At 34.9% G+C, this 14,549-nt stretch overlaps 2 protein-coding genes across 2 annotated transcripts; one reads left to right on the top strand and one right to left on the bottom strand.

Moving 5' to 3' along the window:
• The first annotated feature begins 6,600 nt into the window (after nucleotides 1-6,600).
• Nucleotides 6,601-8,926, top strand: LOC128858910 (uncharacterized). The gene is made up of 4 exons (XM_054095485.1): nucleotides 6,601-7,405; nucleotides 7,467-7,813; nucleotides 7,877-8,051; nucleotides 8,109-8,926. Exons 1-4 carry the CDS (start codon nucleotides 6,901-6,903, stop codon nucleotides 8,351-8,353), a joined length of 1,272 nt encoding a protein of 423 aa, XP_053951460.1. The 5' UTR covers nucleotides 6,601-6,900; the 3' UTR covers nucleotides 8,354-8,926.
• A 90-nt stretch (nucleotides 8,927-9,016) lies between these two features.
• LOC128858911 (AT-rich binding protein) lies at nucleotides 9,017-11,160 on the bottom strand. The gene is made up of 2 exons (XM_054095486.1): nucleotides 10,839-11,160; nucleotides 9,017-10,765 (listed from the first exon to the last, which is right to left on the bottom strand). Exons 1-2 carry the CDS (start codon nucleotides 11,025-11,027, stop codon nucleotides 10,004-10,006), a joined length of 951 nt encoding a protein of 316 aa, XP_053951461.1. The 5' UTR covers nucleotides 11,028-11,160; the 3' UTR covers nucleotides 9,017-10,003.
• Nucleotides 11,161-14,549: the final 3,389 nt, after the last annotated feature.

Here is a 14,549-nt window from a genome sequence, read left to right as displayed (position 1 = left end):
ATCTGTCGCCAATGTGCATCCATGCGCTGAGTAATTTGTTATTTCTTTAAGTTTTCAACAGCATCGGCGGGCATGAGCGGCAGAACATGCGCCAAAACAATTACAAAAACTTTAACAACAACAGCAACAGCAACAAGCACTACTAAACCACTATTTACAACAGTTTTGTCAACAGAGCAATTGTCACTTTAATGCCACGACCTTCACATATGTTCTTCTGCCTGTCAGTGTGTGTGCACGTGCACATACATAGCCCCGCCGGAAATTTCATAGGCGACTATTGAAGAAGGTAATTTTCAATTCACTCATTACAATTAACTTTTAATTGGGTTCAAACTTATTGCTTAGTACATCATTGACGCACGATCTTATTGCTTGGATCGCTTCTTACCTCCATGGAAGAGTGCAAAGAAAGGTATTCACTTATAGATGGCGCAAAATTAATCAGCCAATTTTGTTTTTGAGTAACTTTCATGAGTTAAAAAAGTGATTTTGAGTGATAGAAATTTGACCTTTACGCACTTCATTGCTTGTCTATCTGTGCACTGCAGCTGTGATTGACTGACGTGCGGCGCCATTTGCAAGAAAATCTTCCGATAGGGTGATTAATTTTGTGCCACTTTGTACAATTAGATTTAAATACCTATATTATGGTGAGTTGATGTGACATAAATGGTATGCCATTAAATCTTAAGAAAGTCAAAATTACGAGCTCACCGAACTTAATTAATATAAATCTACATACCTATATACGCCACCGTTAGTAAATGACGCTTGATGTGCCTTTGCATTTATAAGGCGGTGGTATCAATGATTCAATAATCCATATTTTACTAAAGTGCTTTTAACAACTTTATTAGAACCCATACTAAGAATATGGTTCAATAGTAGGTAGCCCACGTTATCCAATTTTCATACAACTTTGAACAAAAAGTTCCCGGATATATGCAGAAAATTCTAAATTCAAAGTTTATTCCTTATCGCGTTCAAAGTACTCACCATCAACCGCAACGCTCTGATGCCAGCGTTTGACACAGCTCTCGAAATATTTCTGAAACTCTATTTTTGGTATAGCCAACAGAGCCGTTCTAGATTTTTCCATTACTTCCTTTCGGCTGTTGAAATGCGTTCATCGTAGTGGTTATTTGACTCGATCAAATAGTAAAAATCGCATTGAGCCATAACTGGTAAATTCGATGGCTGTTGGTTGGTATTCGTTTCATTCTTGGACGAAAATTCACAGTCAATGATGGCAGTGTGCGACGGTGCGCTATCAGGGTCGAAATCCACGAGTTGTTTTCCCACAAATCCTTTATTTTTTGGCGAATTGCTTCACATAAACGTCTCCTAATGGCCAAATAATAATCCTTTTTAACTTTTCAATCTTCTGGCAACAATTCGTAGTGTATTTTGTATTGCTTCCTTTTATTAACTGAAAACGACGAGTTTTGTTTTTTGTGTTGATTCATTCGTAGCTATCCACTCACTCGCCTGATGTCTGATATCTAAATTGCGCGTCGTACTCATAAACCCATGACTCGACTCCAATGATGATGCGTTTGATCAAAAAGAATGTTGAGCCAGATTCAGCCTTGGAAATAATGCCTTTGACGATATCAACGCAGGCCCTCTTTTGCATAAAGTTCAAGTCCTTTCGTACCAACTTTGCAGCAACCCAATCATTAACCCATTAATCAAATCAATTAATGTCCTGAACGAATTCAAAAGCAATGTTGAAGTCCTCTGCTAGCTCTCTGATGGCTAATTGGCGTTTACTGATCAACTTTTCTTTCACTTTATTGATGTTTTCACCAGTTTTCGATGTAGACGGCTTGTCACGACACCCTCGATGGACTTATGAACCCTTCTGAAACGTAAATGTCACTCTAAACGGTTGTGTTTTTTAGAGTATCATTGCCGAAAGAGTTTCCCAATATTTCTAAGGTTTTTGCACAATTTAATCCATTTTTAATGCAAACTTTAATACAAATTCGTTGTTGCAAATTCAAATCCACTGAAAACTCTAAAGAATCGGAAACACGTGCAGTGGTAGATTTGCTCAAGACGGTGTAACTTTCAAAAATATTAAGCAGTGGCGATAAAATTTTGGTAGAAATGTTAATCGCAGATGTGGTAACCTAACAAAAGAACTCAAATCAGTTGGGCGACTGTTCCAAATGAGGGGAGTTTTTTAGTCCCCGGACATGCCATTGCTGTGACGGCAGCTTTGATGATGCATTAGGCATTTTAAGCCCCCTCATCGCAAAAAAAAATGTTCCGGGAACTTCTTTTTGATTAAGGTGGTTCAACCCATGAAAAAAATGTATCTCTTCAACATTTTTACAAGTTTTGACTATTTTTTTATTCAAGTTGCAAATTACAAATGAAATAAAACAGAAGTGAATATGATCAAATTCTCTTTAGATATTTCCACCGAAATCTAGAAGATATCCGTCACTTTCGTCGGCACAAAATAGCACAAAATTTCCCAAGACGTGTCTCTCAGATCTCCTCTCGATCTCTCCGCATGTTTCTCTGATCGATATCGACCATAAATCTTAAAGATTTTTGTCAATGAGTCTGACGGATATCTGGCAGATGCCCGACAATTTTACTAGCTGCCTCAGTGAATGAGATATAATGCATTTAAAGAGAATTTAAAGTGAATTAACTTCCCCACACCAATTTGCAAGATACCTGCATGCCAAACATAAATAATTTTATGGGGGTACCACTCGCAACTTGTAATACGCGAATAGGTAGAAGCCACAGGGAGCCATATCAGGTGAATACGGTGAATGAGAAAAAGTCACAGTCACAAAAGTGGTTCGATGAGATGGTGCATTATCATGCAATAAGCGTCAGCTTCCTCCTTTGCGGTATTCAGGGCGAATTCGACGAATGTGATTCAACAAACGCTTCAAAACGCCAAGATAGAAAATTTCATTGACGGATTGGCCCGATAGCACGAGCTCCTTGTGAGCCATTGCCTTGGATCGTAAAAGCAAATGAGTATCGACTTGATTTTTGACTTATCTAACGCGATTTTTTGGGTGGTGGCTCGTCTGGGGTCTTCCATTCGGTATTTTGAACCTTAGTGTCAGGTTCATGTTAGAAATACCACGTTAAAATGTTGTAAAGGAAGCTCTCGTCTTTTCTTTAATGAGGTCTTTCGAATGTTGAATTTTTGGCCCTCAGTTAACTTGTGCGGAATGAAACGTGCTCTGGCCTTTTGTAAGCCCAAATGATTAGTTAAAATGCGATAAATCGACGTTTTGGAGATATTCAACTCCGATTCCATGAATTTCGACGATGATTTCATTTCATTTTTGATAAATTTACGAACAAATTCGATGGAGTTTTCGGTGATTACGGATTTTGGGTGGCCGGTATGTTCATTGTCATTTATGTCCTCACAACCATCTCTGAAACGTGTAAGCCACTCATGAACTCTGGCACGAGATAGACAATCATCGCCATAAACTTTTTTCATCAATTCAAATGTTTCGGCAAACGTTTTACCGATTTTAAAACAAAATTTGATATTAGCTCTTTGTTCGAAACACATTCTTGTACAGATGACACAAACATACTGACACTTTAGACCTAATAACTTCGCCTCTACTGAACCGAATGTCACCAAGCTTTCACTGGAAGTCAGCTAGGGCTGTAATTTCCAACGCACTCTTGTTTATTTTGAACCTCACCTTGTATAAACTTTAGGTATTAACAACTTTTTGCGCTTTGTCCAAAGCTCAGGATGGTTCAATCTGGAAGGAAAAAGGTAGCCCAGCTTAACCCCTGCGGTTCACAACAGATCCATTTCGTCGTATAAGTGGTATCGCTGCCCCTATATGCGATGCCGCTGCCAAGCCTAACCTAACCTAAGTTCCCTACAGGGCGGTAACATACACTTACATGTATATGTTTGTGCGTTTATTGAGATGCAATGTAATTTTGTGTATAGTTATCATCAAGCGTTGCCACCATCCAGCATTTCATAGCAAACAACTTCTTCATTCTCTAGTGGCATGCGATTGTGTGTGGAATAGGGTGTGTGCCATGTGTGTTTGTACGAAATTCACTTAACTTGATCGAATTTTTATTTCACACTTTCTGTTCGCCTTTTTCTTTTGCTGTTTCCTCCTTTTCACTTTCCACAAATGATTTCAAATGATTTCAAAAAAAAAAAATTAGTTATGTACGTGTCACTGACGTTGTTGTGTGGTTGTTGTTGCTGTTCCTGTTCCTGATTTCTTTCTTTACTATTGCTTAGCAACGTATTGTTGGTGTTAATGTATTTATTTTGAATTTCACTGAATTAAACACAATTTGCGGCTAACAATAGACCACGGACAACCAGCCACACACAATGGGCCGATATGTATGGGTGTGTGTGTTATGTGACTGGTAGCAAAAACATCAACAGTTACATGGCATATAAATGGCATTCTGTTTCTATGCGCTTGAATATTTATTTGAAATGTGTGTTATGTATGTATGTATGTGTGTGTGTTTGTGAGGTTTTATGAAATGTCACTAAAATGTTTTTTGAGAAATTTCTAATTAAATATAAGAAAGCCATTATGAATTGTTACAATGTGTGTTAATATGGAAATCTCGCCATTGGGCTTGTATAGTAGATGACTAAGCAATTATCCCGAATGAAATTGGCACTTAAGAATTGAGTCAAACTATCAAGCTTCTTCTTTTAATATATGCATGTTAATGGATTGAAAAAAGATTGTGGTTTTTTATAGTAAAAAACTCGCAATATTCAGTAAAATGTAAAACTCGCAAATAATCCCTAATCGAAATCAATACTCAAAAACAACAAGATTCCGCAATCTCGTTCTTTTTCCCCTGCAGCTTGCATCACCAGCCCTTCTAAAACTGCAATACAAAAACAAACGCCTAAAAGCAGCCAAATCATTTTTATATATGTATATAACTAAAAATTCATACAAAATATCATACACCCAGACAAGACACAATAAAAGCACATAACAACAACACAAGAAAAGCACATAACAACAACAAACATAAATCTGAAATAATTGAATATGGGAAAATGCCTGGCTGTATTCCTAAAAATTGCATACATAAAAAATACCATTGGTTTGAATGCGCAATTTTTCTGCAACAGCAACAAGTGAAAATATTTCTGCGCTAAAGCCAACGGTGCAGCTGCAGAACAACGCAAACTGTATATAGAAGACAAAAGCACTAAATGGGCGAGTTTTATAGTCACAAATTCTTAATATACTTTTTTTATTCTAACAACAGAATAGGACAAAGCACTGCTTTTTCATGACTGATTGCTTATCATAAAATGTTGATGGAAAAGTAACTGTGTATGTGTACGCATTGGATTTTGAGTAACAAATGGCAACAAGGAAAGTGCAGTTGGAGATAGCGGCGCTAAAAATTACAAAATTAGGAGAAACGAAGTATGATACTTTCATTGGAGAATGTTATTGAATTATTTCTTTTGTTTTAAGTTTTTAAAAATTAGTTTTTTTAAATTAATTCAATAACATTTTCTGTTTTAATTTGTCCTGTCCATTAAAACAAACACGATACCAAACTTATAGTAATTTTTTTCAATACAATTAAACATGTTTCTATTACTATTTTTATCTTATCGCAAGTAGCTTATTTTCAAGTAGGTGTATTTCTTCTGCCTTCACACATTTATGGTTATATTACCATAAAAATTACTATTAATTTATACCTGTGCAAGGGCGACACCTGTGATTTCATACTACAAACCATCCGCAACATTCAATGATTCGTTTCATGGAAAACTTCATGGGAAACCTTTTAGGTCAACATTTTTATAGCAAAAGCCCATTTCCACTCACCATAAAAATTGTCATTGGTCAACGAACGTAAAAAAAATTTCAAATTTACCTACGCAGTTTGGAATGATTAACCAACAGTAGCTCCCAAATAACCCCGGCTTAACCCCAAGGCTTGCAAACTGTTTTCCCTTTATTCAAATGGCAGAAAAGACAGGGAACGTATTAAAGGCAGAGTTGGTAAATCTAGCATTAATTATTATTATTTTAATATCAAATCAACGTTTGCTGTAAAATATTTCTAAATGATACGCAAATTTTGAGAAATGCATAAAATAGAAAAAAATGAAATGCTTGTAAATTTTTTCGTACTCTCCCGTTAATATTTTCAAATTACTTCGTACTCTATTGCTGCAAAAATTCGTTTCTGTTAATTAATGGTGGAAAAGGGCTTCAAATTTGTAGTGGTGAATGTTATTCGCGAATTTTATTCCCACCAAAATATCAAATATCAGTAAATGCACGCTGAAAAAAATCAAAAAGGGGGGCAATAACAGACTGATAACCGGCTCTCAGCAAATTTCAAAGAATTGCTAATTGGCTGGCGTAACTGGGGTCACGAAAAAACTGAAATGGTGTTTGTGATATACAAAAAAGAAATCAACAAACCCCACTCATATTGTTTCGTTACCGTGAGTGTGTGAATGTATATGAAATGTGTGGGCAGAATTCTGCTGCCGAGTACCCGGTGACGTGCCAGCCGAAGTCGCTCGCTCTCGTTTTTCAACATATCACATTGCCCAATTTATCATACTCAAGAACATGTACCTCCTTTATTTGCACCAACACATTCTTCAAGCGCTCTGATTTTATTTCTTATCACGGGTGCAACCCTGTGAAATGCATTCTGTGCACATAATTTGCGATATTTGTTCATTTTTATTACAAAGCTTATGGACCGCAAATAAAACACAGTAAATAAAACATTACTGCATCAGTGACAACAAAATACCCCTCGTTTGTGTAAAAATACCTTTGCCAACTCAGTTGCACAGAGCAGCCAGCCGTTCGTTCACCTGTAACAGTGCACCGATAAAATATGAATATCGCACGCATTCTCGGACATAATAACAAAATCTATCAAAAGTTCGGCGATTATTGCATTACAGAGGCAGAGCCAAATCAATGTTGTATCGTTTGCTGCTTCTGCCAGGAAGAACACCACAGTGAGGAAACTTTCTGGGCGCACATAAAACGGGTGCATGACTATACGCCTACAAGTCTGCGCGTGATGCTCGAGGAGAAACCAGTGATAGCTAATTGTATGAGAGATGACAGTGAGAGTCGTGACACAACGCCGAGTTGTCATAGCGGTAGGCTTACGCTAGCAACGTCCAAAACGAATGTAGTTCAGCCGGTAGCCAGTGATACACCAATGTATGTGGAAGCAGAATACCTTGAGGGTGTTGTGTTAAATGATCCAAACACGCTCTTGGAACTTACCGATATAACGAGTACTTTTCTGGATTTCAAAGAGAAGACGCCATGTGATACACAGAGTGCAACACCAAAAGGCAATCAAGAAAAGGAGAATGTACAAAAAAGTAAGTTGGCGCAAAATGTAATTCACTGCACTATTTAACTTTTAAAAACGCTAATTTTCAGTTGTGAACAATCAATTGAATTCGGAAATTCAGTCATCCCGCTTAAATGGTACTGGTAAAACCCCCATAGACATTGATAGCCTCACACCCAAGCAGCTGTTGGAGAATGGGAAATTATTAAAGCGCCTCTTCCAGCAGATGCAACACGTCAACAATGAGTTTAAATATAAACTAAATAAGCTGGCACAGACTGTTAAGCTAATTGAGTGTGAGCTCAAGAAAGAACCGGGTAGTCGTACGCTAAAACGATACATGAAAATCATACCAGATCAGCCATTTACCAGCCGCGACGAAGTACTTATATTGGATGATGAGTTGCATCATAGCAAAGAGATGCGTGACGCATTGGTAAGGCATTTCTGATTTTTAAGTATTTTATATAGTAAATGTCTCTATTTCCATATGCCTTAGCATGAAGAAACACTGGCGCTACCTATCGATAATGTTGATTCATTCTGTCGCATACTCTGGCGCTTTATTATGACAGATGAAGTATCAAATCAGTTCTGCTGGCGGGGGGTTGTAAATGCGGATAAAGTGACAAAATATCCCATTAAGGATATGACTATTTTGGACGTGTTTCAAGGTACGCAAAATAATATAAACTATTTGAATAAATGCTTAAAATGTTACTCTTGCGCAGGTGTTTTTCGTGAGCGATATCCCGAACTACCGTTTAACTTCTTCAAGGACCGCACTATGATATACTTCAATAAGGCACATGAGCGTTTAAAACGTAAGCAATTGAACAAAGTTGATGCTGCTTGTAACGTGGATAGTAATGACTGTGAGGTGAAGGAACAGGAAAGATTTAAGCAAGCGCGTAACGATACAGAAAATAATGATGATGGTGTGGATGCAGTATTTCAAGAAGTATTCTGTCGATGAAACAAATTGATTATTCCAAAAATGCCGAAAACTGTAACTTTCCAATATACTCTTGTTGTTGCTGTTGTACAAGTAACTTTGCCCTGTCAGTGTAGTGTAATCACCGGTCGTCTTCGTTTAGCTCATCTAACGGTAGGCCCATGAAACTAGCTGTTTCAACGGGTTGTGTGCAGAGGGATTCCAATATACTCTCGAGGTGTGCAGTGGCAAACCCGGTACCTCAACTAAATAGTGGCAAAACTAAGCGCGAGAAAGTGGGCCAAAAGACTTAAAATATAATTTAATAGTCGTAATATGTACACAAATACATACATATATGTATTTGTATAAATTGCTGCGCAAAACTTCTGAAGATTGACATCCGAACATTCCATTGAACATTCCAGTAAACAACATTTCCAGGCAAGGCGTTGCATGTAGTTGAAAATTTATGTACTAAACTGTTTTTCTAGTTCCATATTTCTTGACGCTCATTTATAAATCGACTGCTATGTAAGACAAACTTGTATTTTTTATAACGACAAAATTATACACAAAATATATTATTTAAACAAAATCCCTTAGTGTCTCTTTGCTTCGTTGAATTTTTATTGCAACATGTTTCTCAATTTAAAGTTGAATTAAAAAAAAATTTAATAAAAACCTTGTTTTTTTTTTGTACTGAATCGGGGCAAAATGAATTTATTATTTACTAAAATCTTAAAAACAATAATTGTACCATTGAATTTGATTTGTTTATAATCAAACTTTTACATTCGCATTTTATAATAGTTGCGGCTTGCGCATATATCAATGTAAGATATTATATACATACATATATAATAGAAAAAGAATATGTACTTTTGTGTATATGTATTTCAAAAGAAATAGCTTAATGCTAGACGAAAAGTAAAACATTTTTTCTTATCACTAAACTTGAACTTGCACAAAATGTTAAGGAAAATAATATTATAATATATTTTTTTAACTTCACTTTTTTTTCCTTACTTAAACAACACTAGTTTCCCTTAAAACTACACTAGTTGTTATTGTTACTAAAAATTAATATTGCAACTATTTGCAAGTGACGCAGAAAATATGTGTAGAAGTAACTAAACAGAATTAAAATTATATAATCAATCGGAGTACTCACACCAATTGCGTTACTTTGCCTGTTTGTTAGTTGGTAGTTCGGCAAATAAGTTTTTGACTTATTTCTGTGCGTTTGCGCTTTCGCACCAACTGATTCATACAATTTTCTTTATATACAAGTAAAAGTTCAAACAAAATTTGAAAACACCGAAATGTAGCGAAAAGAAAAAAATGATTAATCAATTAATAAAAAGCGCTAAGTGACAAGTTGCTTTAACTAAAAGTAAATAAATTTGTATATCTCGCTTAATTATACAAAATTCACCTAACAGTGGATTTCACGATTTGACTACAAACATTACTTACTCATTTTTTTCAACTCACTTTTTGTTATTGTATACTCAAACTTCCCGCTTGACCATTAAATACCAATTGTCAAAAAGTTGACTGTTATTTTCCCCACTAACGTTCAAATTTGCATTCACAGTAACAAAATATTCGTAAAACTGTCAAGTGACGCAGCAACGTGCTCAGTGTGAATACTCCTAATCTATAATTTGTATGGTTGGGTTTGTTGTTTTAAAATCGCTGCGGCACTAGTCCTTTGGAACCTTTTAGAAAGTGCTTTTTTTTGCGATGTGTTGACAGATTGCACGATTGCTTAAACGAGGCGCCGCATAGCTCACACGCAAAACGTCGCTCCTTGCTGTGCACTGCACGATGCAATTCTAACCGTGACTGATATTTGAACTTTAGGCCGCAGGTCTCGTAGTCGCATATGTACCAGCGTTCACCATCCTCCGAGGAGACGGCACTGCTAGCACTCGCCGTATTACTATTCGATTCTTTTGGCATTTCGTGCGACATTAACGCCGCTGCCGCCACAGCGGTCGGCATACCCATTGAGGGTGGCAACGTTGGTGCATTATGTACGATAGTGGTAGCATATGAACTCACTGGTGTCACCTGTGGCAGTTGGTATAAGGCAGGTGCAGCTGTGCTCACATCAACAGTTTGATGCGCGACGCCGACGCCGCCGCCGCCACCCGCACCAGTACCACCTCCACTGTGTACGTTTTGTGTAGGTGGTGGTGGCGGAGCTAATGTTAGCGTATGTCTTATACTAGGCGGCTCTACTTTTATATCCATTTCTACTGCATTTGGTTCAATGGCGCGCATTTCTGTATAGTCCTTTGGCTCTTGTTTTTCCTGTGAATTATCACCATGATCAAGTGCACCACTAGCGCGTAGCTCTTCTTCATTCACTTTACGGTATAATGGCAAAGGCATAAGGTGCGCTGCTGTTGCCTCGGTCTCTATGTAATTACGTGCTGGTTCTTGCTATTTAGTTTTGGAGGGAATTTCAATGTTGTTAATATTTTTGCATAACTTCAAAAGAACAAATCGTACACACCTTTGTAAAACCCAAACCGTGCATGAAGTTATGCTCATCTTGTATGTGCTTCCAAAATTGGTCTTGTGTTTGTAACTCTTCTTGGCACACTTGGCAAATAATCCAGAAGCCAGCATCGCCCGACAAACAAAATTCCCCCAATTTTGTATAAATTTTGTTATTTTTACTTAAGATGCGTGGGAAACCCATTTTTCTAACACCACCACCACAATTTTACTAATTTTATTTAAAAATATACACAAATCGGAAAAAATATGAAAAAGTTTTTAATTTCGTTGCCACAAATATTTTTGTTTATTTCTATTGACGTTTGTAATCAGCTGGGTGATAAAACGCAGTGTCGCATGCGCATCAGCGGCTAAAGCAAATGAAACAAAGCACAAGAATTAAAAATATTTTTAAAATGCATTCCATAAGAAAATTCAAATTTTATTTAATGAATAATTTGGAAATTTGCGTGAAATAAGTATTAGAGTGAGCAGATAAAAGCGATAAACATAAAATTTTAAATAACGCAAGAATGATTTGAGATATCAAATAGATTTTGGCTTTAATTTGAAGTAACGGATATTGGTTAAATATCAAATTGATTTTGGCGTTATTTTGAAGCTGCACTCAGGCCATTATGTATGGACTGCTACCAAGAGTGATAGAATATTTTGTCTACATCGCGGATTGGCGCATCATTCAAATAGTTGCTACGGCTTGTTGTTATTATTGTAATTAGTTGGCAGTGCTTCAAGCGGGCGATCTAATTTTTGATGATTCGGTGCCATACGTACGACTTTACTCCCGCAATAGCGCCTCGAATCATCCAAAGTGGTTTGCTTGTAAGCTTAGACTAAGAGGCTTGATGTAACACCAGAGAAAATAATCGAGGAATGTCAAGTCGAACGATCGTGCAGGCCAATCGGTGAACGCACAGTGAGATATTTCTCTTTCACAACTTCGAGAGTTGCATCATTTGTATGGTGGCATATTGCGCCGCCGTGTTGGGATCACACCTCGCATACATGGATGTTGTCGATTTCTGGGCACAGCAAGCCGCTTACTATCGCTCTATATGAACAGTAACGCATCCTTAATTCGAACGAAAAAAAGTCCCGTTGATGCGGATATGCCATAAGCCGCAGCCAATTTTTGCTGATGCATTAATGCTTGGTCGGTCGAGCAAGAGCCAAATATGTGCATCAGCCGGGACGGTTTGTTTTAGGAATTTTACGAAAATTCGTATGGTCGTATTTATATTTCAGCTGGAATTTCGAAAATTGCGCAAGGCCCATGGAATAAAGTTGAAATATTTTTATTATCATCTATGTTTTATTTTAATTAAAGATGCTGTTTACACATTTACATAAAATTATTATTTAATAAGTTTTACCTTAAGTTAATGCAGAAGCATTTTTTTTTTTAACTATTCAGTTTTTTTCATCTTAGTCAATGTACTTTACGGTTTATTCCCTTTGCTAAGTGTTTTTCTTTATACACAAAAATATTAAATGTTTTAGTAAAAATATGGGACTTCAATTACATTACGCTACTTCTTTAATATATGTATGTATATTTTTGGAATAAAAACTTATTATTGTTATATTAAAATCATGTAATTTATCCTAGAGTAGATCGATTTTGAATAAATGTACTTGAGTAAAGAAATTTAGGTAGAAAACCACGTTGCGTGCTTCGATATTTTGGAAAAGAAGCCACAATGGGGAGAATAGATGTTTATAAAGTACATTTGAAAAAAAAAAATTATGACGGAATTTTATTAAAAAACAATTACTATAATAAATTTTTTTAATTTTAGTTTGAAATACAGAGAAAAATCGAAGTCGCCTTTACTATTTTAAAATTTTCTTTTCCGGACGTAATATTTATGTTAAAAAAGCAAAATAAAAACCTTTAAGTAATATTTTTTGCAAAAAATGTTTATCATTGAGCAAATAAAGTGATTTAGATCAAAAGTTTGAAAGTATTAAAATATGAAAAAGCCTAAATATGAAATTAAAAAATAAAACACAAAAAATATGAAATTAAAGACAAAAATTAAATATGAATTAAAAAAAATTAAGTATGAAATTAAAAAAAAATTAAATATGAAATTAATATAAAAATTAGTATGAAATGAAAAAAAAATTAATCTGAATTAAAAAAATTAAACATGAAATTTAAAAAAGTTTAATATTACTATTAAATTCAACTATAGTTATAAAAGAAACTATAATTATTTTTGAGCAAGGAAGTAGCAACATTATTTTATTAACAAATACTTGACCTGAAAAATTATGCTTGACTGAGAAAAAAATTCAAATTCGAAAATTTTTCTACATTCAATTCAAATCCAAATGTATGCAAATAATTTCTGAGCAAAAAACATAATAATAAAAAAAATACTAATAAAATATAATAAAAAAAATACTAATAAAATATAATAAAAAAAAAGTAATAATAAAAAATAAAAATAATAATTCTTATGAAAAAAGAACTTGAAAAAATAATCAAAATTGTTTATACGACAGATGGAAATCAAATTGGAATTATTTCTGAGACAAAAGGCGTTGAGTTTTATTAAAATAGAAAGAAAAAAAATTACGATTCATAAGAAAGAAATAACAAATAATTAAATCAAAAAACTTTAAATTTAAAGTTGAGTAAGATATCCATTAGTTTTTCATTATTTTTTATTAAAAAGAAAGAACATCCCAAGACCAAAAAAAATTATAATATACTAATAATGTGTTGCGAATTTTATAAAAAGGAAACTAAAAATGTTTACGAAAAAAAAAGCACTAAAAACCACACAGTTTAATATTTTCTTTGAATAAGTTATTTATATCTGTAAATACTTAATATTTTTGAGGAAGAAAATAAAAATTAAACAGTATCCATAAATAAATACAAGTTTTTAAGTTTTCCGAGCAAGAAACCCACCAACTACATAACTTTCCGTTAGGTGCATCTGAGACAAGTAACAAGTTTTAGCTGGCATTTAAATATTTTCTGATTTTGTTTTTGTAATATATTTTGAATTGAAGTTTTTGCTTTTATCGTAGCAACAAAAACATTCCTCATGCATTTATGGGGCATTTCTTTTTTTTTTTTTAATTTTATTCAATCATTAAATCATAGACATTTCACATTTAATGTTGCATGTCTGCAAAGCACTTCAATTCGAAACTAAGTAAATTGTACGGGAAATGCTGCTGGAGTGACAGTCTTTGGCCAGCTATAAATCCGGGTCATTCCACTAACGTATAAACGATTGTCGTGGAGGCGTTTGAAATGCAGTTGTTGTGGTTATAGCATAAACTATCTCCATACATATACTGGAATGCAGCTGAAGTGACAGTCCTTGGCCGGATATAAAACCGGGTCGTTCCGGTTACGTAGAACCGACTGTCGTGGAGATGCCGTGCTTATAAAATAATAATTTTGTTTATAAATAACAGTACTAATTTACTATTTTTTTTGGTTTTGGTTTTGTTCCAAACATAACCTTATCTTAATTTAATATAACAATTTAATACACTGCGCCTAACGGAAAGTTAAAATAATTCTTAAACGATCCATTTAACCAAATAAAATTTTGCATTCCTGTTCATAGTAGTTTAGGAGTTTAGGAGCTAAGAAACAGTCAGAAAGTTACATATTGACAAGAACGGGAAAACAAATACTTTTTAATATTCGCCCCCAAAAACAGTGATAAATTAT

Source organism: Anastrepha ludens, chromosome 3 (assembly GCF_028408465.1).
Source record: "Anastrepha ludens isolate Willacy chromosome 3, idAnaLude1.1, whole genome shotgun sequence".
Taxonomy (NCBI): Eukaryota; Metazoa; Arthropoda; class Insecta; order Diptera; family Tephritidae; genus Anastrepha; species Anastrepha ludens.
The sequence above is the reverse complement of the archived record's forward strand: the minus strand, read 5'-3'. Positions and strand labels throughout refer to the sequence as shown.

Excerpts from the sequence above, each read along its gene's own strand:
- LOC128858910 (XM_054095485.1), top strand. The coding sequence starts at position 6,901 with ATGAATATCGCACGCATTCTCGGACATAATAACAAAATCTATCAAAAG. Across the intron at positions 7,406-7,466 it reads AAAGGAGAATGTACAAAAAA|TTGTGAACAATCAATTGAAT; the intron begins GTAAGTTGGCGC and ends GCTAATTTTCAG. Across the intron at positions 8,052-8,108 it reads TATTTTGGACGTGTTTCAAG|GTGTTTTTCGTGAGCGATAT; the intron begins GTACGCAAAATA and ends ACTCTTGCGCAG.
- LOC128858911 (XM_054095486.1), bottom strand. The coding sequence starts at position 11,027 with ATGGGTTTCCCACGCATCTTAAGTAAAAATAACAAAATTTATACAAAA. Across the intron at positions 10,766-10,838 it reads ACGGTTTGGGTTTTACAAAG|CAAGAACCAGCACGTAATTA; the intron begins GTGTGTACGATT and ends AAAACTAAATAG.